At 39.7% G+C, this 23,224-nt stretch overlaps 3 protein-coding genes across 3 annotated transcripts; 2 read left to right on the forward strand and 1 right to left on the reverse strand.

Moving 5' to 3' along the window:
- The first annotated feature begins 3,804 nt into the window (after positions 1-3,804).
- Positions 3,805-7,939, forward strand: LOC146564581 (uncharacterized). The gene is made up of 3 exons (XM_085292466.1): positions 3,805-4,046; positions 7,171-7,494; positions 7,698-7,939. The coding sequence occupies exons 1-3, from the start codon at positions 3,977-3,979 to the stop codon at positions 7,703-7,705; spliced, it is 402 nt and encodes a 133-aa protein (XP_085148592.1). The 5' UTR covers positions 3,805-3,976; the 3' UTR covers positions 7,706-7,939.
- A 2,649-nt stretch (positions 7,940-10,588) lies between these two features.
- Positions 10,589-15,762, reverse strand: LOC146564582 (tRNA N(3)-cytidine methyltransferase METTL6-like). Its single transcript, XM_085292465.1, has 5 exons — positions 15,313-15,762; positions 12,396-12,530; positions 12,074-12,244; positions 11,657-11,798; positions 10,589-11,365 (listed from the first exon to the last, which is right to left on the reverse strand). Exons 1-5 carry the CDS (start codon positions 15,601-15,603, stop codon positions 11,223-11,225), a joined length of 882 nt encoding a protein of 293 aa, XP_085148591.1. The 5' UTR covers positions 15,604-15,762; the 3' UTR covers positions 10,589-11,222.
- A 249-nt stretch (positions 15,763-16,011) lies between these two features.
- eaf1 (ELL associated factor 1) lies at positions 16,012-23,187 on the forward strand. The gene is made up of 6 exons (XM_085292483.1): positions 16,012-16,270; positions 16,642-16,736; positions 17,850-17,986; positions 18,116-18,288; positions 18,530-18,751; positions 18,922-23,187. The coding sequence occupies exons 1-6, from the start codon at positions 16,168-16,170 to the stop codon at positions 18,969-18,971; spliced, it is 780 nt and encodes a 259-aa protein (XP_085148609.1). The 5' UTR covers positions 16,012-16,167; the 3' UTR covers positions 18,972-23,187.
- The last annotated feature ends 37 nt before the right edge of the window (positions 23,188-23,224 follow it).

Consider the following 23,224-nt stretch of genomic DNA (forward strand, 5'->3'; position numbering starts at 1 on the left):
TTGAGATCCAGTGATGACAAGCCTTGTTTTTGGTGGAGATGAGAAAAGCTGTTACCCTATCGGTATAGCAGTCAGCATAGCGCTCTCCGTGTCTTTTCCACGTTTTAAACCTGCGATCCAACTGCCATAGGCCGTATCTGGACTCATCGCTCAACACAACATTGATCAACATGTTCAGGTTTCAGTGCACATGTTGCTGACACCAGTGCAAATGAGCGTGATGGTGTAGGGCAGTCATTGCAGGCCTCCTGGCAGCCACGTGAGACCAGAGACTGGCTGTGTGCACTCTGTTCTGGATTGTCTGGGTAGAAAGCTCAAAAATGCTCCCAATTTTCATCTGATAGTAAGTTGTTTTTGACAGCATTGTAGATATTTATTTAGCTATACAAGTAATGATATTTTCTAATTCTTCGGCCATGAATAAATGAAGAAAAAGGGAAGACGTCATTTAGATTGCAGTAAGCTGCAGGAGGCTGTCAGCATAAACAAAACACAAAGCAGTATGTTTTCATGTAGTAAAAGTAGTGGAAGCAGATTTCTGTGTCAATGCGTGTGTGTGTGTGTGTGTGTGTGTGTGTGTGTGTGTGTGTGTGTGTGTGTGTGTGTGTGTGTGTGTGTGTGTGTGTGTCCTTTCCTTTCTGCAAAAGTCATTGCATGCCATTACTCTGTATCGCACTGTCATGCGATTTTACTTCCCCATGAGTTCATGAACTACACTGTTGGTATTTAAAGCACTTAATGTTGTCCTGCTATATATACATCTATATATAATGTTAATATATAGATGTAATTTCTGCACGTTTTTACCAAGCCTAGTGTTTATTTGCTTTTTGTTAAATAGATTTATAGTTGTTTATTGTCTTCCTTCCCTCAACCAGTCACAACAGATGGCCACCACTCCCTGAGCCTGGTTCCGCCAGAGGTTTCTTCCTGTTAGAAAAAAAAAGAGTTTTTTCTTCCCACTGTCGCCAAAGCGCTTGCTCATAAGGGGTCATATGCAGAGGTCTCGCACTCCAGGCCTCTTGGGCTGGTGTCCTGCAGGTTTTAGATATCACCCTGGGTTGACACACCTGAATCAAATGAATAGTTCATTGCCTCTGGAGAAATTCAAGACATGTGGAGGTAATTTAGCCATTTAAATCAGCTATGTTAGATCAAGGACATATCAGGAAGAAAATATAGAAAGAACAGATGCTCCTTTTGGATTAAAACTGTTTCTGAAAACATGAAAAACACATTTTACTAAACTGTTCATATAATTTTCTTAACATCCAACCTTTTGCTGTGTGATGTGGAACATGAGGGTAAATACTCACTTCCTCTAATACAGTTTAGGCCCTTTTTAAATCTGTCTCTCACATCTGACCAAAAATATTGGAAGTAAAAGAGTAATAATAGAAAGTAGCAAAATTATCATTAATTGTGACATGTAAGACAACATGGATAACATGTAAGGTATTTTACAGCATAATTTCAACATAGAACAGAATATTTACTTTTTCAAATCAGTGTTTGTTTATTCATCACTCAAATTATGATGTAAAATGAGTAACAGAAGCAAGACTATAATATGCATATATTTCAAACCCCAAACCAAAGTTGTTACAGTTATGACGCTATATGTCATCTGAAGTAACCTAATCCATACTTAGTATTTTAAAACTGCAAAACTAGTATTTACTAACATGAACTGAGGTGAATTGCCACAGTGGTTTTCCGACTGTTGCCTAAAAATATTTAAATGCAAACAGCCCCATCTAGGGAGCACATGTGCTCAGTACAACTATTAACTTGCACAAAGCCGTACAAATAGGTTTGTTTCTTTAAAATGTATAATACCTTCCTATTGGTGAGCAATTCATTTTTCCAAGAAGTCTTGTGGAGGACTGATTGAGATTAATTGTGTCTTTATTTTTTATAGATTATTAGGTAATAGTTTTTTTGTTGTTGTTTGGCCCAACCCTGCTTGAGTTTAGATTGGGAGACATGTGGCCATAAAATAAAATAAATCTTAACAGGCCTTCATTTCAAAAAGTAAACATTTTTTACTGATTGAATAATTACTTAGAAACCTGCAGACATATGAGTATAAAACAATGTGCGGGGGCAGTTGTATACACGATAATTGGTGCCTGATATCAGTCACCTCTTAGTTCAGTGCCTCCCACTCCCCACCAGTTTTAACCAGTTAAATAGATACACAGTCTCATATAAAACCATGTGAACTGTTAGTAGATGTTAGTATCTTCTGGGTAGTTGGCTGCTAACAATACATAGTGATTTCATTTCAGGCTAACATATTATTTGGGATACAATGATATGCCTAGAGTTATATTACTGGAGCTTGCTGGAGGCAACTCTGTACAGTCCACAGCCACCATGGTGATTCACAGATAATGTGGGAAGGTTTGGATCTTGGGCTGTTACTTCATGCTTCCACATTGTCATCACTAAGCTCATTAGTTACTTATTGCCTAAATAAGATAAGCCAGGTTTTATTCTTGCTGTCACACTAATATCAGAGCCATGACTATGGTGGTTTAAATAATGTGATTCAAATGGTTTTATAATGATGCCATGTTATATTCAAACAGTAACTGAGAACCAACTTTTCTGAGTTGTTTTAGGCAATTTTCACTTTAAAATATGTGTAACTGCCTGATGAAACTAATAGGAAATAAAAAGTGTCTGAATCATTATGAGCTAGCCCACATATTGGTAAACGTACATGGATGCTGATTTTCTGGTAGCAGCAGAATCCTTTATCTTACCCTCTGTGGATACAGGACTGTTGTATGCAGTGGATCTGGAAAAGGTATAGAGAATAGAATAGCTCTTTATTTTCACTGTTACAAGAACAATGAAAGGCAGTTTGGCATCTCTCCATGTGTGTGAAATACACAATAGCGTAAGTATTTAAACAATAACACAAACAAATGTACATTTACACAAGAAAGATATGTGCAAGTTATACACACATACACATACACACACGCGTACATATGGATATACCCAGTATTCTTCTATACAGTATTCTTCACTAAGATTTATGTACATCTACTTCTACTAAAAATGAGATCTACTAGCTTGAATATTCTGACTGGCTTGGCCATCAAAGAATATCTCATTTCTTTGCTTTGAGAAACACTTGGGCTTGTTACGACCCAGCTCAAAGCCGCAACATAAAAAAGGAGACGAATACCAGAGTATGGGTGAGAAGAGGGTTTTATCTTAAAATGGAAAACCAGGTTGGCTAAAATGGCTGATGCCACCAAGGCAAAGACAAGTGAGCTCCCTGGGAAGCTTGCCTCAGGTATGCTTTTATCCACACCTGACTAGGTGTGGCCAATTAGGACCAGCTGAACACACTGAGCAGATTAGAGGCTGCAGAGGGACGTAACAGGCTGCTTTAGTAGTATGGATTGGGTCATATCCATTTACAATGTGAAGTGCTGTCTGACTGTACACTACTTCTATCAACAATTTGCTTGAAATCATGAGTTGTTCTATTTCTTCCCCACACTTTTCTCTGGTGCAAGTTATTCTTGGTTTCAACTGACTTATAGTTCAGTCTTTGCAGTGCGATCCCCAGTGAAAAAATAAAAACAAAACAATTAGTCACAATTAAGATGGTGCAGGGAGTTGCCCCTGACAACACAGACAGGGGCAAGACAGTCTGAATTTTAACTGTAGTGCTCAGTAAAAGTGAAAGCTGCATTCAAGGCAACAAAAAAGTGTTTTTTCAACAGAGTGCAAAGAGAGGCAGTAGGTTTGTGGTGGTCAGAAGGAATGCAGATAGTCACACATAGCTGAGCACAGAGTTGCATATCCTCCACCCACGCATCTGCAAACACACTCACACATTGCAGCCAGTGGTGTTCATGCATCTTATGTGAAACCTATAACCTAGTCTGCCATTTGTGCTGTGGTCCTCGTGTTCATCTTTGGTGATTCCTGCTGTTGTATCTTATCTACAATGTCATGGTTTACTGGTTTTGCAGTGGTGCTGTTGATGACTTTTCCGCTGTTGTTTGCTCAGGAGACAGGTTAGTAAACAATTTTTAATTTTTTTTCTCTAAATTTTATTTTCTTGATAACGGATGGTGTCATCGCCAGAAAATCTATCTCAATAAAACCATACATGATACGTCATTTCTAATTATACTCCTACATTAAGCCAAGAAAATCATCTAAATATAAGAATATGTATGTAGACATATCCGTGGCAGTATAACCTTGTTACAATCAAATGTGTGTTAATAACAGCTTGTAGTCTGACCATTAACCGTACTTGAAAGTGAGGCTTAAAGGTTTTGGGAATAATAGAAAATGTTACAGTATGTGAAATATTTATTCTAATCTTTTCACTGACTTAATACCAAAGAAGCATCACTCATAAACATAAAGCCTGAGTGTATCACTGCTTACAACATAATATTGACCTTCAGTATTTGACATCATCGATACATTTATACTAACCTTTTGTTTTTACACTGGATTTAAAAAGTGACCAGAACAAAGTGAGGAGTAACACCCCCCAAAAAACTCAGTGTCAATATGATATAATAGGCATTAAGGGGTTACAGAATGCAATGCACAGGTCAAATCTCCTTTTTTCACGTAATTAAAAGCAGTATCTTATCCATCAACCTCTTTTGACCAAGTTGACTTTAGTTTACACAACTTAGCAGTGTCTCCAGCCCAGTAAACCGAGACTCCGGCGTATAGCGGCTGACTGAATTTGGTTTGGACTTTGTGAAGGAGAATCATTTCTTCAGAAATGCCGTAGAATGACAGCGTACCGGCCCTGTGATCCAGGAACACCCCAATTTTGGGCATCTGAGAGCCTGAGAGTAAAGTTTTCATATTGTTATGTCTGAAATAGTAATTAAAGTCAAAACATCCTAATGCCCAAGACTTGTCGTTGTTTCCAAATCCACTCTCATCCCCAGTTCTGCTAATGTCCTTGTATGCAACAGCTACTAAAATTCCCCCACCGCTTCTCTCAACCTCCCAGTAACAACGCCCAGTCAGACTCTCTTTGCTGAGGCCTTGAAGCCAGTGAGTGAATCTGTCTGGGTGACAGTCATATATTTGCTTTTCTCTCATCACTGTTGCTTTTGTGTTGCCTTCAGATAATGATATCCACGGGTTGACAGTCTGGGGATCCAACGTGATTTTACGAGAATATTGTAGGAATTCTTCTCTTGTCTCTGGCTCTGGGATTGGCAGTAAAACATCCACTTCAGTCACTTTTAGTGAGATTTTTGGCCATTCCTCATTTAGAACATTTTCCAGCTTACCTCTGATCTCTGACAAAGCCTCTGTCACATGCTCAAAGTACAGGGGAGGATGGACATCTGAGCTGGGCAAGTCTGTGGACTCACTTAAATGTGACAGTGAAGGGTAATTAAGTAGAAACTGGATGTGGTCATCAGTATTTGAGAGCAGCTCTAGTTCCGCATCCTTCACCCACAACTCAGCAATTTCCTGCTCCAGTTTCTCCTTTAACTCTGTAACTCGATTAACTTCAGCTTTCTGCCGGAATCTGATTTGTTCATTTAAAGCAGAGCTCATTTTCTCAACAAGACAAACTAGTTCTGTGAAGATCTTTTTGCTGTCGTTCACTATTTTATCTGCAGAGAAATTGATGGCCTCAATCTCCTCCTGAAGAACTTTCAGATCTTTTTCTCTGTTCTGAATTCTCATCTGGATTTTTTCCCGACTCACCCCAAGCTTCATCTGCTTATGGTTTCTTTCTGCTTTAGCTGAGACTGTGTCGTGATTTTTGTGTTCATCAACAGAGCACAAAAAGCAGATGGCCTGCTGGTCAGTGCGACAAAAGATCTTCATCACCTCATCATGATGAGAGCAAAATTTCTCCTGTAGATTTTTTAGCGGTTCAACCAATTTGTGCTTTTCAAAGGCAGAGGATTCGTAGTGAGGCTGAAGGTGGAGCTCACAGTAGGAGATCCGGCACACCAAACATGACTTGAGGGCTTTCAGCTTTTTGTCAGTGCAGAAATCACAGGCTACATCTCCAGGCTTGGCATAGCAGTGATCAGCTGGAGCAAACTGAAGTCTTGTTTTCTTCAGGGCTTCAACCAAATCAGCAAACATGGCACTTTTCACCAAGTCTGGCTTTGGTGCAAAGGTCTGTTTGCAGTGAGGGCAGCTGTAGCTTTTATTATGTTCCTCTTCAGTCCAGCGGCTTTCAATACAATTCATGCAGTAGCTGTGCCCACAGGGAATGGTCACTGGCTCCTTAAGTAAATCCAAACATATGGAACAGCAGAGCTTTTCTTGGTCTAGCTCCATCGCCATTTCACTTGATAATACATTTGAATATAACTCCGATAGGGAAAAGGGTGTGGTAGTCAGCTTACACAACATTCCAGTAAGAGGAGTGGTTTATTAGAAGAGGAAGTGTGCTTTGAGTCCCTATTTTCTCAGTGAAAGTTGCATGACCTCATAAGTCTTTTTAGCGGTAGCAGAAAAAAAATATGTCTAGATATCAGGTATTTCAAAGATACAGTTTCACTTTTCTTGATTTATTTCTGTTAGAAAAAGTAAGCAATTCAAGGAATAATGAAATATAACCACAATTTATCTGACAATTGCTGATCTGTTATTTTGTTATGAAGAAAACCTAGACATCTAGTTTTTACTCTTGCTGTAAAAACATAAGCAATAATATTTTCATTAGTAATCCTTAAAACTGCAGATAGCAGTAGAAAAAATAAATGCACTGTTTGATCGACAAAGCACAGCAGTGAGTAAACTTCCAGGCAGCTGTCAGGAAATTCAACCTGCCACAACATGGGTGGTGTCGTTTTTGAGAGTGTCCTGACCTATAATGTCCTGATAATGAGAAGCAGTAGCTCTGGGGCTCACAAAAAGGCCCTTCATAGAGTTAATATAACTGTAGAGAAAACAACACACATACCTGCTCCGAACAATATCAGAACATCCTGCTGTCTCTGGAAAACAACAAACATCATAAAAGACCCATCACACCCAGTTTACCATCTCTTTGAACAGCTCCCATTGGGCAGATGATATTTTAACACACACCAGTAGCACTGACTTTAAGTGACTCAAAAATGATTTGGGAATTCAATTTATTTTCATGAAGTGAGATATTAACACTGGGTTTTTTTTATGTTCTAGATATTTTAGAAGTCCGCTACCTACAGAAGACATTCACTCCGTCTATAGGCTCATCAGTCACACTAACTTGTGAGGCACATTACGACTTCGAATCGTGTGGTGTGGTGCATGTTGTGTGGCATGATGGAAGTGTTGAGCTAATTAACCCCAAAAAGTACTTCACAACAGTGAGTGAGACAATCTCTGAAGGGAAAAGACGCAGACTGGTTGTGACAGAGATCCTCAACGTGACACCAAAGGATGCTGGTACCTTTCAGTGCAAGGCTGTGTGTACAGCAAGTGGAGAGACAGCCATGGGCCATTTTATCACTGTTGTTGTCAAAGGTATTTTCATGATCAGTCACTAAATATGTCATTATTATTTTTGAACTTTGATTATAACAATCTACTCCTCAGTACGGCTTTGTATTTGAGGAGTTGAAATATTTGTAATTTTTTAACTTTGTGGGAAGGCGGGGAGATAAACTCAGTTTCTACCACATATGGATTTGATGTCTCATTCTGCTGTTCTGTCTGTTCTTTTACAGATCAGTAACTGAGGCAGCTGTTTTGTTGGGATGGATACTTTGATGAATATTGTTCAAAAAGCATTTCGAGAACACCTCTTTGCTCTGTTTTGGCTGAATGAAGTAAACGGATCAAACATATTTTTCACCATTTTTTTTATATCACAGCAACAAATGATTTTTTTTTTTTTTTTTACAAATTTAATGTTTCATCATAGAGTATAACTGCTTCAGTTGCATATTAAAGATTTATCGTATCACTACGACTCCTCTGTCTGTAATCTCTTTAATATACAGTAGTAGTAGTCCCAAAGCAGCTACTTTTTATTTCTGTGTCATTTAGAATAGGGGAGGCTAATATTATAATACAAATCAATTTTACTTTGTATATATTAGGTTGTATTTTACTAGTGCTGTGAATTTTGGACTAATCTAAGGGAACATTAAAAATACATTGAGAAAGAATAAAGAAATATGTTGCTAAACTGACCTAAGTAAATGCAGTTCTTTCTGGATATCAGATTCTGTCATCATTGCCAGAATAATTTGGTGTGGAAACTGAAATTAAACAAAACGCAGTTTGGACGAACAAATTAATAACAATCAAGCGTTAAAATTGCACCTGGAAGCCATGCTGTGCACACATGTTGAAAGTGAAAGCAGAGAAGGAAAGAAACCCAGGCTGCTGCAATGTGGAGAGATTCAGTGGAACAAACAGACCTTTAAGTACGTGCTGGTTTGACTGTGTCGGTGCAGTAGCTGGTTGCAAAAAAGGTGTGAAAAGCCACAGCAACCATCACCAGGTTAAAAAAAAATATCAAGGTTGGAACTTGCCTCTATCTCTCAGACCACAATGTCATCATCCAAATTTATACTCACCTATTTATTTATTTTTTAAAACCACACACTAGAGAGCACGTAGCCACGGCAGAAATAATTAACCTGAATTGGGATATATGATGATTAATAAATCATAAAGAAAGAAAATGTAATAAAAAAATAAAACTCAACAATACAAATAATCCCCACAAAATATAGCAGAAATACTAATAAAACATTAATTTCTCCAACAGAATTAGTTAGTTGTATTTATTTTACTGATCAAAATCATTCATCATATTTTATTTAATGATTGTAAAAAAAACCCATAACCTAGAATGAACTGGTACGAGCATCTTTAACTGTCTTGGCACTTTCATTTCTCGCTTTACTAGTAGAAAGCTCGAAGAAGCCAAACCACGGGACAGGAAACTGTATCAACTGCATTGTACTGCTTTGAAGTCAGTCTTAAAGCAGCGTGCATGGTCAGATTAAATAGGGCACCTCGCTTAACATATCACCGGATCTCACTAATCACAATTTTCAACATTTTTAAGGGTGTCTTAATTCATGAAAAAATTTGTTACGTAGAACTGAAGCAAATGGCAATTTCTCAGGAATGAGACTAATTTTAATTTCGTTACATTTTTGGTAACCACAACTTTTCTTCCAGAACCACAGAAAACGTTTTCAGAATCAGAATATTACATTGTGTTAATTAATGACACAATCTTCATGATTGTAATCTAGTACTAGTCCAGCTTTACTAGTTAGCAAATTATGAAATTACTGTCATGAAAATGCATATTTGTTCATGTTTAAAAACATACGTGAAATGTTTAAACAATATAGCCCACTTTACTAGCTCAATATATTACAAGATTGAATTATGTTTTAATATAAATATTTATTATTTTAATCTTTACCCACATCCCATTCACTCAAATAATTGTCATTTTGGATTATTTTATTTGACTACATTAAATTTTAGAGGGATTTATGCAATTTTGATACTCACTGTGATTTCTAAAGCCGCCCAAAATCTTTTACTTTCACCACTGGGTAACATATAAAATCTGAAAATGGTAATTTCATATCTGTGACATGAAACACTGTGATGCCAATAAATCGCACTGTGTCAAACACCAAATTACATTTCTGTTTTGAGAGGCACAACAAATCTTTAATGTGTTCTAAACTGGGAAAGTCAGTGGGCGACACAGCTGCTGAACAGGAAGCCACATTTAGTGCATGTTGCAAGTAGCTTGACAGGCCCTAAACCGATTCACCACAGTGGTCTTTTTTAGCAGAATGTACAGTACGATGAAGGCAAACATGCATGAATGCAAAACTTAACTAAACTGCATTCACGTATAAAAGCTCTTATATTTGTTGTTAAATCGAAACAACGGCAAACATGTTGATCTTGGGAGCAGCTGATGGTACTGTAGTAAGGGCAGTTCTCTTTTAGGCCTTTGTGTGTCACAGATTAGAACTTTGATAGCTTTGTGCTCATACTGCTTACAGGTGTTTATGCTTCAAAAGACCTTTTCCAGTGTGATCAATGTAAATTTTTTATCAACTAAATTGTTTAATATGGAGTCCTCGAAATGGGTACAAGGAAGAAAAAATAAAATAAAATAATTTTCCTGTCATTAATTTTTTGTTATTGTGTTTTCTCCATTAAATAGATTTTTAATTTATGCATTTTTAGTAGCCCGTGTTACTGTTAGTCTTTGAATTGATTGCTACTCAGAAATCAAAGGAAATAAAACGTCTTCACAATAAATATTTAGATTCGAAGGTTGTTCACACACTTGCTCATCTAGTTTTTCATATAGACTGAAATGTCTTAATCTACAAGTTGAAAAACATTACAGAATAATAATTTATAACTCATAGATAATTGAATTATCTATTTTGTATTTATGCTTTGGGCAATGTGGATGTCTTAGATTTTGGCATCCTAGCAGCCTTAAAGGTTTCTTCTCTGTTTTTATACAATGAACATTCAGTGACATCTGCCAGGGAAGACGTTTTCATTGAATCGTCTGAAGGAGAGATAGTTAAGATAGTTTAGAAAAAAAGGCGCAAATTTAGCATGTTTATTCTTAAACGTGGAAATATCCATACATCCACCACAGGGATTCATGGCCCATAAAATGTGAACCTCAAACAGAATGAGAGGCTTTGCTTTTTCATCCTCAACAATTTTTTAAAATTTCACATCAAAAAGTGGGAAATTATAAAACACAGATTACCATGTCCTCTCACAGTATATGTGGGAAAATAATAAAATACATTTATTTAAAAAAATACATTTTTAAATGATGACTTGAACTCAATATTAGGGGAATGAAGGGCAAGAAAGTCATAATTCTATTAGCAATCATATTACTGGTTTATATTTAAAGTGTTTCTCAGAACGGTATCACAAACTGTGAACGTTTAAACAACCATGTTTAATGCCTTTTCTTTCCCCTGAAAAAAATCCAATCAAATCCCTTTAGATGTTGGGAGCAGAGCTTTTCTGGGAGCCTTCCTCAGGTGGTTTGGTCAGCAGATAGCAGGAGTACATACTGCTAAGTTACCTTGATGGCCCAATTTCCATTCTGGTAAAGTTTTGGCACACATTTCCCTCACCTTTTACTGTCCAGTTTTTATCTAACATTTCAGTGCTATGTTTTGCAAAACCTCTGTAGATCTGTGAGACGACAAACGCAAAGTTCAGCTCTCTGGTTTCATAAATTTGCTCTGCAGGAACACTCTGGGTACACAAAGTCCCTCCTTCTTGTTGACAGTCTCTCTAAGAACATAGTCATTAGAAACGCACTTGAAGCCCGTCTTCTCAAACAGCTCAGCCAGGAACTCTGAGGGCAGTTATAAAAAAGAAAGAAAAAGGTTTAGAGATTTTCTGATGTGTCATAAAAAGATGAAATGCATAAATTGAGCCTTCTCTACTTGAAAAGGTTATCTCAACAATGAGTGACCAAGGAAGGAGAGGTCAATGTTGTTGCATATGAATGTGCTGATATTCTGAAATAAAAGGTCTGAAGCCTCAATTCACACATTTCTAAACCGGTAATATATATCTATCTAATTATAGAGATAAGCTAAGTTAGTATCAACAAAAAATAACTTCCTTAGAATAAACTACTGACCTTTAGAGAAAAAGTAGGACCTAGTTCCATCTTGCCGTACATAGAAGTTCTCTCCCAGCTTATTTCCGGGTTTAAATCGGAGCATGGCATGGTCATAAAGTCCGTAGTCCCTGAAGAGGATAAATCCCCCAGGCTTCAAAACCTTAAGATCACATGCAAATCACATTAAACTATTTCAATCTGACTAATGTGGCACATTAAAAGCATATCTAGAAATTAACCACCAAATACATCATCAGATTAAAGGCTTCTTTCAATCAAACGTTTCGTTTTATCCACATTATGAGTACAGAAAGCAAGTGCTTGTGTAGTTCCAGTAGGAGAGAACTCTCCCACCTATCATTTCATTTAAACTATACAAGCTGTTGGGAGTACAGACTTATACTAAATCTATCCACACGCCATCTCTGCTCTCACCCTGCTAATGTTCTCCAAAACCAGCTTCATTTTGTCAGGATGGACAGCTGACAGGACGAAGATGAGTGTGATGACATCCACACTGCTTTCTGGCACATTTTCCATCAGGTCATCTTTAGTTAAATCACACTGGAAGGCACAACAGCGGTCGGGGCAGTACAGAGGGTTTTGCTGTTAACACAAAGAAAACAAAGGAAAGAATGTTTTTTTTTTACAAAATTCAGTGGGGTTTTTTCTTTTTGTTGATTCCAAGATTCTCAGGTTAAAATGTCTGAATCCATTGAATGTAAAGTAGTATTACAGCTTCACTAATAGAGCTTACTCTGACAAATTCAACAGCTCGTGGTGAGAAGTCACAGGCATAAACAAAGATGTTGAGGTCATCCTCGAGCAGAGGGAAGATGCAGTTTCCAACACCACAGCCTGCCTCCAGCAGCACCAACTTCTGGGACTCAAACTGCAAGCCAGATGGGACAAAGATAAATTAAAAATAGCCACAAACAAATGTAGTATCTAAGGTAAAAACAGACTTTGTACAATCAAACAAGCTTGAAAAAAATCAGTATTTGGTATGACCACTGTTATTCCTCAACACAGCCGGAACTCTCTTAAGTAAGCTTTCTTGTAATTTCTTCAAGTGGCCTCCAGGAATAGTTCTCCATGCTTCCTTGGGTGTTTATTGTCTTATGTAGTCTGGAAGATGAGTGGATGGTGGGGTGGGTGCAGTTTTCTCTGTGGTGGGGTTGGGTGGAATGTCCCGGGCTCTGTGGGGCCGGGAGGCGCTGCTGCACTGGGCCCCGGTCTGGATGGGCCTGGGCCCCCTTTCCCTGGCGGGTCGCGGAGTATGGGGGTGCCTACTGGGGTCAGCGGGGGAGCTGGCCCCAGGGAGGGGTCACTTGCCCCTCCCTTCCTTCCCTCCCCATCTCCCTCCCTCTTCCCGCTCCACCACAACCACCCACACATGCAGGGCCTTGGAGTAGGGGTATGTCACCAGGGTGCAGAGGAGGCTACCCCCCCTGTCCCCTTCTGGCTGCCTCTGCCTCAATTTTATCCCACAACTTAGACATTCACATTACTCACACTCTCGTTACACATACATATAGGATCTTGGGGGTGGGCACGATACACGGAGTCCAAAGTACCATCAGGGTGTACACCTCACCCCTGGCGTCGTCGCCCACCTCTCAATTTTAAATACACGTAGACATTGAGGGCTAGCAGGAGGGACCATGCGCTTACCTGCTGCTCTCTGGCAGGTAGCTCCAAGCCCTCCTGGGTTTTAAATGCACCTTAGAACACACATGCATCAACACTACAATGAGTGGGTGGAGGGAGGTTTGGAGTCTTCTCTCACCCCCATTCTCTGCGGCCTGCTGGAGCGGGGGGGCTAGGAGGAGGAGTTGGCCGTCAGGCTGCGGTCTGGAGTGTGGGGCCTCCCTGCTGCTGCGGAGTCGGGGCGGTCTGCCTCTCCCCACCGCAGGGAAAAGGGTAACACCACCTGGGTCTGGGTGCAGTTCCCCCCTCCAGGGGCAAGGGTACCTAGTCCCGGTTTGTAGAGTACGCTTGGGGAGTGTGATCGTGTGTACAGCGTCTCTTTATGTCTGTCTCCACGTTGGTTGAGTGTGGAGTAAGTGCATATGAGAGCATGAGGGTGGGAACGGATGTTTGTATCTGTGTGTGCCTGTATGTCTGTGTCTATATGTCAGGTTGGGTGTCAGGCGCCACCTCTCTGGGGACATCTCAGGCCCTCCAAGGTTTGGAGGCCTATCTCCCCCTACCACCACTTCCCCTGCCAGTGGCGGACTCCCTCAGACATCGGTGCGTTGGTGGTACTTTGTGTCCGGGGATGGGCGTCCAGGTACACACCGGCTCACTCCTTGGCGGCCGCTTATCGGGGCCTGGAGCCTGGGGCTCGCTCGGGCCACTTCGGAGGTGGGGTGCCCCCGGCCTCTCGGCCTGGGGCTCGGTCACTCAGGCACGGCTGGCTGCCAGCGGAGCTCACGGGCGCGTCACTGCAACTCCCCCTGGCTTCTGCTCCGCGGCTGCTGAGTGAGCCCTCATCTGGGACTCTCCTCAGCTCTTTCTGGGACAGTGGCGCGGCTGCCCCTCTGTTGGTCTTCCTTGGTCTCTTGTGTTCTGGGGGCCTCTTGATGTCTGGAGTTTTGATCTCCTCCATACCTGCTTCATGCCCTGGAGGACGGGGCTGTGGCCCCCCCACACCCTCTAGCAGATCATTACATGAAGGAACCTTTTAAAAAAAAAACAAGCGTGTCCATGCTCACAGGTGTACACACGGGTGATCATACCCACAAACTACACCCTTTTTGGCTCCTACCTCAAAGCACACTGTGTTCTGTTGATCTTATGTGCTGCACAATAATGTTTAACATTTAGTATTTACTGTCATATTCCCATATATCATTGTGATGTTGTTTATTCTATTACTCTTGTTCTCTTCTGCTTGCTTTCTTTTTTCTTTCTCAGCAGGTGATCCAGGTGATTGATATATGCATTTTTTTTCTCTGCCCGTTCTGTTGGTTTTTGTCTTTTGCCCTTCTCCCCCGTCCCTCTTCTCAGCTGTTTCTCTTTCCCTCTTTCTTTCTCCCCTTCTTTCCCCCAGTCAAGTCTGTCCCGTATTCAGTAAGTGAAAATAAAATAAACAATAAAAGGTGAATCAAATGGACCATTACGGCAAGGCTGGGATGGTCAGTTTGGTAAAGTAAATCCGTTGGGCATCTTTCTTTGCCTTTAGACAACAATTCTGATGGCAAAAGAGCCAAACGGGACAGGCCAAAAAAAAAAAAAAAATAGCCACAAACACAAGGTATTAGTCTACTCATGTCTCTCAACTCAGCTTAATGATTTTTAATAGTGAAACTCCAAAAACTCACTTAAAAACTTTTACAATATCCTTTATGCTAAATTACTGTTGAAAGTTGCAAGCTTTTAACTGACCTCTAAATATCAGCTCTAGAGAAAAGCATTTACTTTATTAGGTGGTAATTAAGTAAAATCAGAAACTACACAGCTGATAATGTCAAGTCATGGCCTGTGAAGCCTCAATTTTCCTTTAGGGTGTCCATTGTATACATTAAAATCAGTACATTTTTTATCTATTTCACACAATACCACATGCATGGCAGTCATACAACTCAAATATTTCAAAACATACAGATGTTATGTTTAATATCCTGTAAATGAACCTCCTCTGGTGTGGTCTGTTGTAAATATTTCCTCACCTCTCGGCATGCCTTGAGCTCTTCAAATTCCCTGGTGGTCCAGTGTCTATCCTTGAAGAAATTTGTTGTGTTTCTTTTGTAAAACAAGTCCCAGTTTTTCTGCGCTTCTTTCTCCAGCTTCATCTGTTTGAAGTCAGACACCAGAGCCCGCTCACCGTTCAGTCTTTCCTGCTCCCCCAGAGTTAAAATCCTGGCAGTGGGGGTGTTCGCTTGGTCTTTCGGCTCCTCTTCTTTTCCAGGATGTGTACAGTTAATATCACCACTCAAAACCCCACTTTCTGACAATGCCATGATAAACTGCCACAAAGTGTCTCCACGTTCTGTTTATACTCGCTTATGAAAAATAGACTTTTCAAACATGCTAACCCCAATTAACTGATTTAGAGTTTTATTTTAAAACAAATTTGAGGGTAGCCGTACTTTTTCCACATTTAATGCATCCATGTTGTCCGTTAACTAAATGATGTCGTGTGGTCTTTACTACTTAATTCCGTTTCTCATCGAGTGGCGCGTTTTCTATAATTACTCGTTACTGACTAAATTAAAGCACTGAAAATATTTTCATAGGTTATTATGTAGTGAAATGCGTTGTGTTTTTTTTTTGAAAAATCTTTTGCTTTAATGAAAACAGGTGACGTTGCTAACACAGCCCACTTTCGGCGATATTTGAGAGCCGGACCAAAAGCGGAAAAGGCGTGGCCACGTGATGTTTTGCTAACTGTTAGCCACAGCAAGCTAACCTTGTGTTGTAGTTGGTATCTTATTTTGATCCTGCTCAACTTGCCAGATTGCTCTCGGGTCTTCGTGGGATTTGACCTAAATGCGAGTTTTAGTAACCATTAAACTAACGGAGCCATGAACGGGAGCACGAATCCGCTGCTGGACAAAGAGGAGCATGTTTTGAAGCTCGGAGAAAGCTTTGAGAAGAGGCCAAAGTCTTCCTTTCACACCATCAGATGTAAGTGTGACAGACTGCGCGATGTGTTAAATAAAACTTTGGCACCATACAAAGCGCACTGTTAGATTACTGTTGTGTCAGACTCACTTTCTCACATGGACGGAGAGGCTGTGTCTTACACAGTCTGTGTATGGGTAATTATATGGAGAAAACAATATAAGTAAGTATTTGTTGCAAATGGTGTGGCAGCATTATACACTGAATTTTATCGTTTTACTCCCCATTCTCAGGTTTTAAATCTGGGTTCGTCGGCTCATAATTTTTCAATATTTGTTTAAGATACTTAATAAAATGTCCATGTATTTGGAATTACCTACATACAATGTCTCCTAAAGCACCTGATTAAATTATCTGTTGCATCTCCTTTTCAGATGACTTCAAACCAGCATCGATTGACACAAGCTGTGAGGGAGAGCTTCAAGTTGGGAAAGGAGATGAAGTTACCATAACACTACCTCATATTCCAGTAAGACTGCATGATGTGCACTTCTTTCTGTAAATTAAGCAAATAATAAAACAATTTCCATTCTTCTAGCATCAAATTCATCGCTCTTAAATACTGACTGAATTGGTACTTCCAGGAAGTGTGGCACTTGCATGTTAGATGAATATCTGTTCACATTCTGTACTGTGCAAAACTTTATAAATGCCTTTTCATTTCCTTTTGCTTCCAAGCTATGAGACTTTCTTGTAGTTTTTTTTTTAAGTTGGTTTAAGCAATACTTTTCCAGGCTTCGTCAAGGTCTTTTTGATTGTTCTTTTGCTTGTTTTTTTATTTTTTTAAACACTGGCTGCATTTTTTGCTCCTTTCAGTCCAGTCCTTGTATCTGACCATTTCCAGAGGCAATTTGTTTCTAGCATTGCTAGTATTTTATGCCAGTCAATTTATAACAGCCTGGCATAAAATACCATAACATTTGCACCAATCAGGTGATTCCCAAATAGCTATTAGGTGTATACTTGGCATATCTCAGCATGGTTTGCAGGGAGTCCTTAGACAAATTGGTTGAAAAGTGAACATTTAGAAGATAAAAGAATAAGTGGTAGGCCTAATAAAACCCCAAAAAACTACAATCTACATCAGATGAGTTGTGGAATGACCTGGACCTCAACGTTATTGAAGCAGTGTGAGATTATTTTGACAGAACAAAACAAAAGGCAGCCAACATCCAAAAACAGCTTTGAATGTCCTTCAGGAAGCATGGAGAACTATTCCTGGAGGCCACTTGAAGAAATTACAAGAAAGCTTACTTAAGAGAGTTCCGGCTGTGTTGAGGAATAACAGTGGTCATACCAAATACTGATTTTTTTTTTCAAGCTTGTTTGATTGTACAAAGTCTGTTTTTACCTTAGATACTACATTTGTATTTATGTTTGCACATTTAGAAATCCAGTATCGAGGGTAAAAACAGACTTTGTACAATCAAAGCAATTCAAACTGAAGTCAGCGAGTCAGTCACACCAGGAATAAGCACTGTATAATGATACCTTCTTCCACTGTTTTAATGTAATAGGGTCTGGCAAAATTAGCCAAGACTGTCCATATTTAGTTCTTGCATTTTCTTTTTTTTTCTTTCAGGGCTCTACCCCTCCCATGACAGTATTCAAAGGAAACAAGCGGCCATACCAGAAGGACTGTGTGCTCATCATTAACCACGACACTGGGGAGTTTGTACTGGAGAAACTGAGCAGCAGCATCCAGGTCAAGAAAACTAGGTGAGATATCAGTGGAGATATCAGTGATTACAAAATTAAGGTTATTGAAGTGGGAAGTTCAGGCTGGCTTCTATGTTACTCTTAAATAAATCCAGGTGAAATCACATCTGTTGTGTGTGTGTTTTACAGGGCAGAAGGCAGCAGTAAGATCCAGGCCCGGATTGAGCAGCAGTCGCTTCGGTCCAGCCAGCCCACCTCTCAGTTTAGGGCCCCCACTAAACCCGGGGCTGGGATCAAAACCTCTCCTTCCCCATCTAAGGACAACCCCTCCCCAGAGCCTCAGCTCGATGACATCAAGAGAGGTAAGGAAGGTGATACACGGCCATAGCTCATAATAGAAGAGATGGTTTTCCTGACATAACTATAGTTTATGATTAACATCACAAATAACATATTCTATATTAAACATATGCTACGTGACACACTTAAGTATCACATAGTTCTAAATAAATGTAAGGACATTACAGTTTGTTATAAACAATTTTTCAGTAAATGCTGAATGTCTTTGTGTTAACTGTAGCGATTCTCTGCTGTTCTTAACAGAGCTGCGAGCAGAGGTGGAGGTGATAGAGCAGATGAGCAGCAGCGGCAGCAGCAGCTCCTCCGACTCGGGCAGCGCCTCAGGGAGCGGCGATGACAGCAGCAGCAGCGACGGAGAGCTCGAGACCCCCCGACCCCTCAGCCAGACGTCACCCAGCCGCCACCCCATGGCCAACGGAGGACCTGACCGGCAGCAGGGGAACAACCAGCTCATGAACACACTCCGTGAGTACCTTTGGGTTATACTTAGACTTGGTCAGGTCAAGAGATGGAATTTATACATGCGTGCATTCGTTTTCTGTGCTGCTGCTAATCTTGCTCATTCACTGCCAGTGACTCTGTGCTACCACACTGCATTTTTGGTATTATGGTCATTTATCTTCTGCTCCCCACAGGAAATGACCTTCAGCTCAGCGAGTCAGGCAGTGACAGCGATGACGACTGAGCTCTGCTGGTCAGTCTCTCTGTCCACACTCCTCCTCCTTTCTGCCTGGTTGACTTGTTTCTTTGCTGTGATAGCTGACCCCAGCTGTGTAGGTTGGTTTGACTACATATATTTTTTTTAATTTGCTTTAGTATATCCTGAAAGCTGGCCAGCCTGGAACTTAAGAGTGTATTTTTTATTAGATGTATATCTTGTTTTGTATAGCGAAACTGGAGACAAAGAAAAAAATTCTTCAGAGGTTTGGAAGATTATATATTAGAGTGCACATACATATTTTCTGTACTTAGAGCAGCTAGTTTTATTTACTTGTATCATTAATATTTTTTTTTCTTTCAGTTTTGTCTATGGTTTGGCAAGCAAGATTTTCTGTAGCTGTGCGATCATCGCTGTAATATTTGTTTTTTGTTTTCATTTTGCTAAGAGTACAAAAATAGCAGAATTGCACAGATGATCTGCAAATAGCAACAAAGCAAAGAAAACAAATGCCGCAGGTATTTTGTCATCCACTAAGTTTTTGAGGTCATTGTGGAACATGATGCAGAATCAGTATCAGTTGCTGATGCTAACTTTAGTTTGCTGTTTGCTGGTCATTTTTCAAGTAGCAACACTACACTCACTAGATGTCACCTTCTAGCAGGTTGAGATTGTGGTTTGCTTATCTACGCTCATGGAAAATTAACAGGGCAACATGCTGCATGTTGTTTTAAAGCTCCAATTAGTTTGTTTTATGTCCACAAGGGGGCAGAAAAGAGTCAACAACGAGCAGAAACTCAGATTGCTGGTATGAATAACATGTAAGTAAGCTATAGAATGTAAGTCTAGTGTTGTAGCTCCCTTTTGAATTCAACTGCCACCCCCCCCCAAAAATGTCAAACTAATTAGCTGCTCAACTTTCCTCACCAGCTGCGTTTTACTTCCACTGTCTACTCTGTGGTGCCAGACACACAAGCTTTTATTTTTCTAAGCTTATTTATATGAAACAGTAGTTACAAACGCACGTGTTTGCTTTTTTTCCTGATGGTCAGAGGAAAATGCAGACTTTAATCCTCCAGTCGGTCTGTGAGGCCATAACTGACAAGTTAATCATATTTGAAAGGAGACGGGTGCATCAGGGTTGGCTTCTACAAAATTTCTGTCAAGATTAAAATACTTAAATAAAATCAAAGAACCAAATTAAAGGGGGAAACTAATTTGCCCCAGAAGCATGCAATGTGTTAATCATCACTTTCAAGTTTGTTGTATCAGCTATGTATCATTTGCAAACAGAGAACATTTTATTTTTTTGCTCCAGTATTTTCATATAAAACCTATACCATTGTACCATTCCACGCCTTAAAGCATGCTAGCTTGGAAAAAATAAGTGAATGTGTCTTTTTCTGAAAATGCCAAAGAGTTGAAATGCCCCTCGTCATGTGCAAGATGTACAGGAATGTTCACAGTGTAACGCCTTTTCCATGCATTTATTGCAGCTCTGAAATGTTTCCAGGCATCGCCTGCAGTGGTTGTATGTGACAATGAAAATCTCTCAGTCGGTCAAACCACAAGTTAAACAGACTTTAACTGGTCAGATCCCTGTTGCACTGTGGTTGTGTGTGCATAGAGCTGGTAATATTAATTTTCTATCATGCTTCCTGCACCCTCTGAACAGGTGCCACCCATTGTATAAACTAAACATAGTGTTTCCAGTAGTTAGAACACAAACAGATCTCTTACTGTGTCCTAAATGTGTGAAAATCACTTAACGACACCAGTGTGTAATTGTACTTTTCATTTTTTTCTGTAGTTTATGTGTAATTGTGATTTGTATCAGTGATTTTCTTCCAATTTCTGCTAGAGACTGTGAAGATCCTGTTTGTGATTATGAATGCAGTATAACAAGCCACAGTGTAGAGAAAACCGAGGAGTTTTATTACAGAATGATTAGACTTAAAGGTCACAGTATTTGTTGTTAAAGAAATTTTGACGAATGCAAAATTTTAGGATGAAACGCCAGATGATTGTCATTTTTGAAACTGGTAACAAGTTTTGGGTCATATTTAAAGGAAATTTCCATCAAAATAATTAAATAGTTACTCTACTCTAAGATTAACATTAGATGTACTTTATTATAATTAGTGTTAAATTTGAGATTGTAAGGGTCTATTTTAATCAATACAGCTGTCTGCAGAGACCCGCTTTATGTGACCCAAAGCGTCTTTTTAGGTCTATTTTCTTCTGTTTAATGCTTGCAACTAGGGCTGCCACGATTAGTCGACTAGTCACGATTACGTCGACTATCAAAATCGTCGACGACTGATTTAATAGTCGACGCGTCATTTGAAGCTTTGTAAGATCCCAAAAGCAGGAATAAGTAGCAGGATTTAAGAGTGTAATAACGGACTGAAACAGAAGATGGCAGCACTGCATGTACAAGGATGCCAGCTGCCGTTAAACCCCGAAGAAGAAGAAACTGTGTCCCAGAATTCATAGCGCGGCCCAGCGCAGTTGTCAACAATAGCGGCAGCTAGTTAGTTTTAATATTACTCTTATTATTCTTTCTGGGTCACAAAATAAACGTTTAACATATTTTCAGGCGAGAATGTAGCTGTGTAAACCTCAAATATCTGCTCAGTTTACCACATATTTTCAAAAGCGCTCCGACGTTTTCGGAGGCGTCTGTTACCCACTAGCTCGATAGCTAGCCGGGGGCCATGAGAGCACCGGACTCCCGGCAGATCGTTTTCAAACCCACCGCCCTACTCAGGTTAAACATATACAAGTCACTTAGATAACTTAAAAATGTTATTGTTTGGCTTTTTTCAGTATTTTATTTGTTCCTGAGTAAATCGGCTGAGTTTATTAAACTCCACCGAAACAATCTGCACATTTAATTAGTATTCAATTAACTATCATCTTGTCTTTATTTTTAGTTAGCACAGACCTTAAACACTTAAAGCTGTAAGCTAATGATAGTTATATAAGAGCAGATGCTGCTGGTGCAATAAGCTGTACTTTTACGTTCAATGGATGATGATCTGATTAGTCGACTAATCGCAAAAATAATCGGTGACTAGTCGACTATCAAAATAATCGTTTGTGGCAGCCCTACTTGCAACCACAGTAATGTGTGTGGCCCATATACCATACTGTGGTTCAGGACCGAGGCTTTGACATGCTACTTTTTCAAAACCTTTTTGTGTGACTGCATTCATTTGCAGAGGAAGAAACAAGTGTATTCAAATAATCCAGCTGCCCCTTACGTACGCATCACTCTTTACAGACGGCTTAAAACTGAACTTTCATTTACTTAAAAACCACATTTAATATAAGGAACAATTACAGGGATTTTCTGAATCCCATGTACACGCATACAGATGCTGTTAAGCCTCTTCTCAGGACTGTGTGGGAGTGGATGGACCATGCTCCATCGACTCCAGCCACCACACTCACATTTTGCACCTTTTAATGTTGAACAAACTTTGAAACAGCTGACCTCATGTAATTCCCAGCATAGCACTATCCCATATACAACCTCAGCAGTACAAGGCTTGCAAACTGAAAACATCAACAAGGAGTAGAAAACGCGTGTAACTGGCATCCCAGTACGTGCATCATTTATTCAAAAAGATGTGTCAGCTACCAAAAGAGAGTAAATTTGCTCTAGTTTTCTGCTATCCTGTACTCCTGAAATGAGAGATTTTACGAGTGGATGTGCAGCATCAACATTTTGATGTTTGACATTGACTCATAGCTACGTTCATTTTATGGGCAGTGTTCTAAACTGAAGCTAGTCTTTTCTTTTTAACTCACATAACAAAGCAGACATGATTGTGAGTTATAAGACTGTCATACTGTGCAGTACTAGAAAGAGTTACAGTAGCAGGTGAAATGTAAGTATTTCTTCTTGAACAGGGGGGAAAATTCACTATCTTCCATGTGTCAGTGTTTTGTTTCTCCACCTGGGCCAGACTGCAGTCATTTTTTTTTTTTCTGCTTTTGAACATTGCTTGAAGTGAAAGAGGGTGGCGAATTGTCAAAGCGAGTGAAACCACTGAAACAGGTGGACACACGTCTAATCCCCTAAAACCTGTACAACCCTGGAGACTCAGTTTGCTGTTGAATGAACTCTAATGTATTTGGTGCTTTTAGTCCTTATGTTTTATTTTAGAGATGTGTTCATGTGAAATATGTTTGTATAAATTTGAAGTGTATTAAAGCTGTGCAAATGTATTTAAAATAGTTTTACATCTTTTTTTCTTTCAAGATTTGTGTCT

Source organism: Mchenga conophoros, linkage group LG11 (assembly GCF_057382185.1).
Source record: "Mchenga conophoros isolate Kocher_MC1m ecotype Shallow Benthic linkage group LG11, M_conophoros_male_GT1.1, whole genome shotgun sequence".
Taxonomy (NCBI): domain Eukaryota; kingdom Metazoa; phylum Chordata; class Actinopteri; order Cichliformes; family Cichlidae; genus Mchenga; species Mchenga conophoros.

Coding starts and splice junctions, on each gene's coding strand:
- eaf1 (XM_085292483.1), top strand. CDS start 16,168: ATGAACGGGAGCACGAATCCGCTGCTGGACAAAGAGGAGCATGTTTTG. Junction 17,987..18,115: donor ATCCAGGTCAAGAAAACTAG/GTGAGATATCAG, acceptor TGTGTTTTACAG/GGCAGAAGGCAGCAGTAAGA. Junction 18,752..18,921: donor CCAGCTCATGAACACACTCC/GTGAGTACCTTT, acceptor TGCTCCCCACAG/GAAATGACCTTCAGCTCAGC.
- LOC146564581 (XM_085292466.1), top strand. CDS start 3,977: ATGTCATGGTTTACTGGTTTTGCAGTGGTGCTGTTGATGACTTTTCCG. Junction 4,047..7,170: donor GTTGTTTGCTCAGGAGACAG/GTTAGTAAACAA, acceptor TTTATGTTCTAG/ATATTTTAGAAGTCCGCTAC.
- LOC146564582 (XM_085292465.1), bottom strand. CDS start 15,603: ATGGCATTGTCAGAAAGTGGGGTTTTGAGTGGTGATATTAACTGTACA. Junction 12,531..15,312: donor AGCTCAAGGCATGCCGAGAG/GTGAGGAAATAT, acceptor TCTGGCTTGCAG/TTTGAGTCCCAGAAGTTGGT. Junction 11,366..11,656: donor GTCCTACTTTTTCTCTAAAG/GTCAGTAGTTTA, acceptor AACTGCCCTCAG/AGTTCCTGGCTGAGCTGTTT.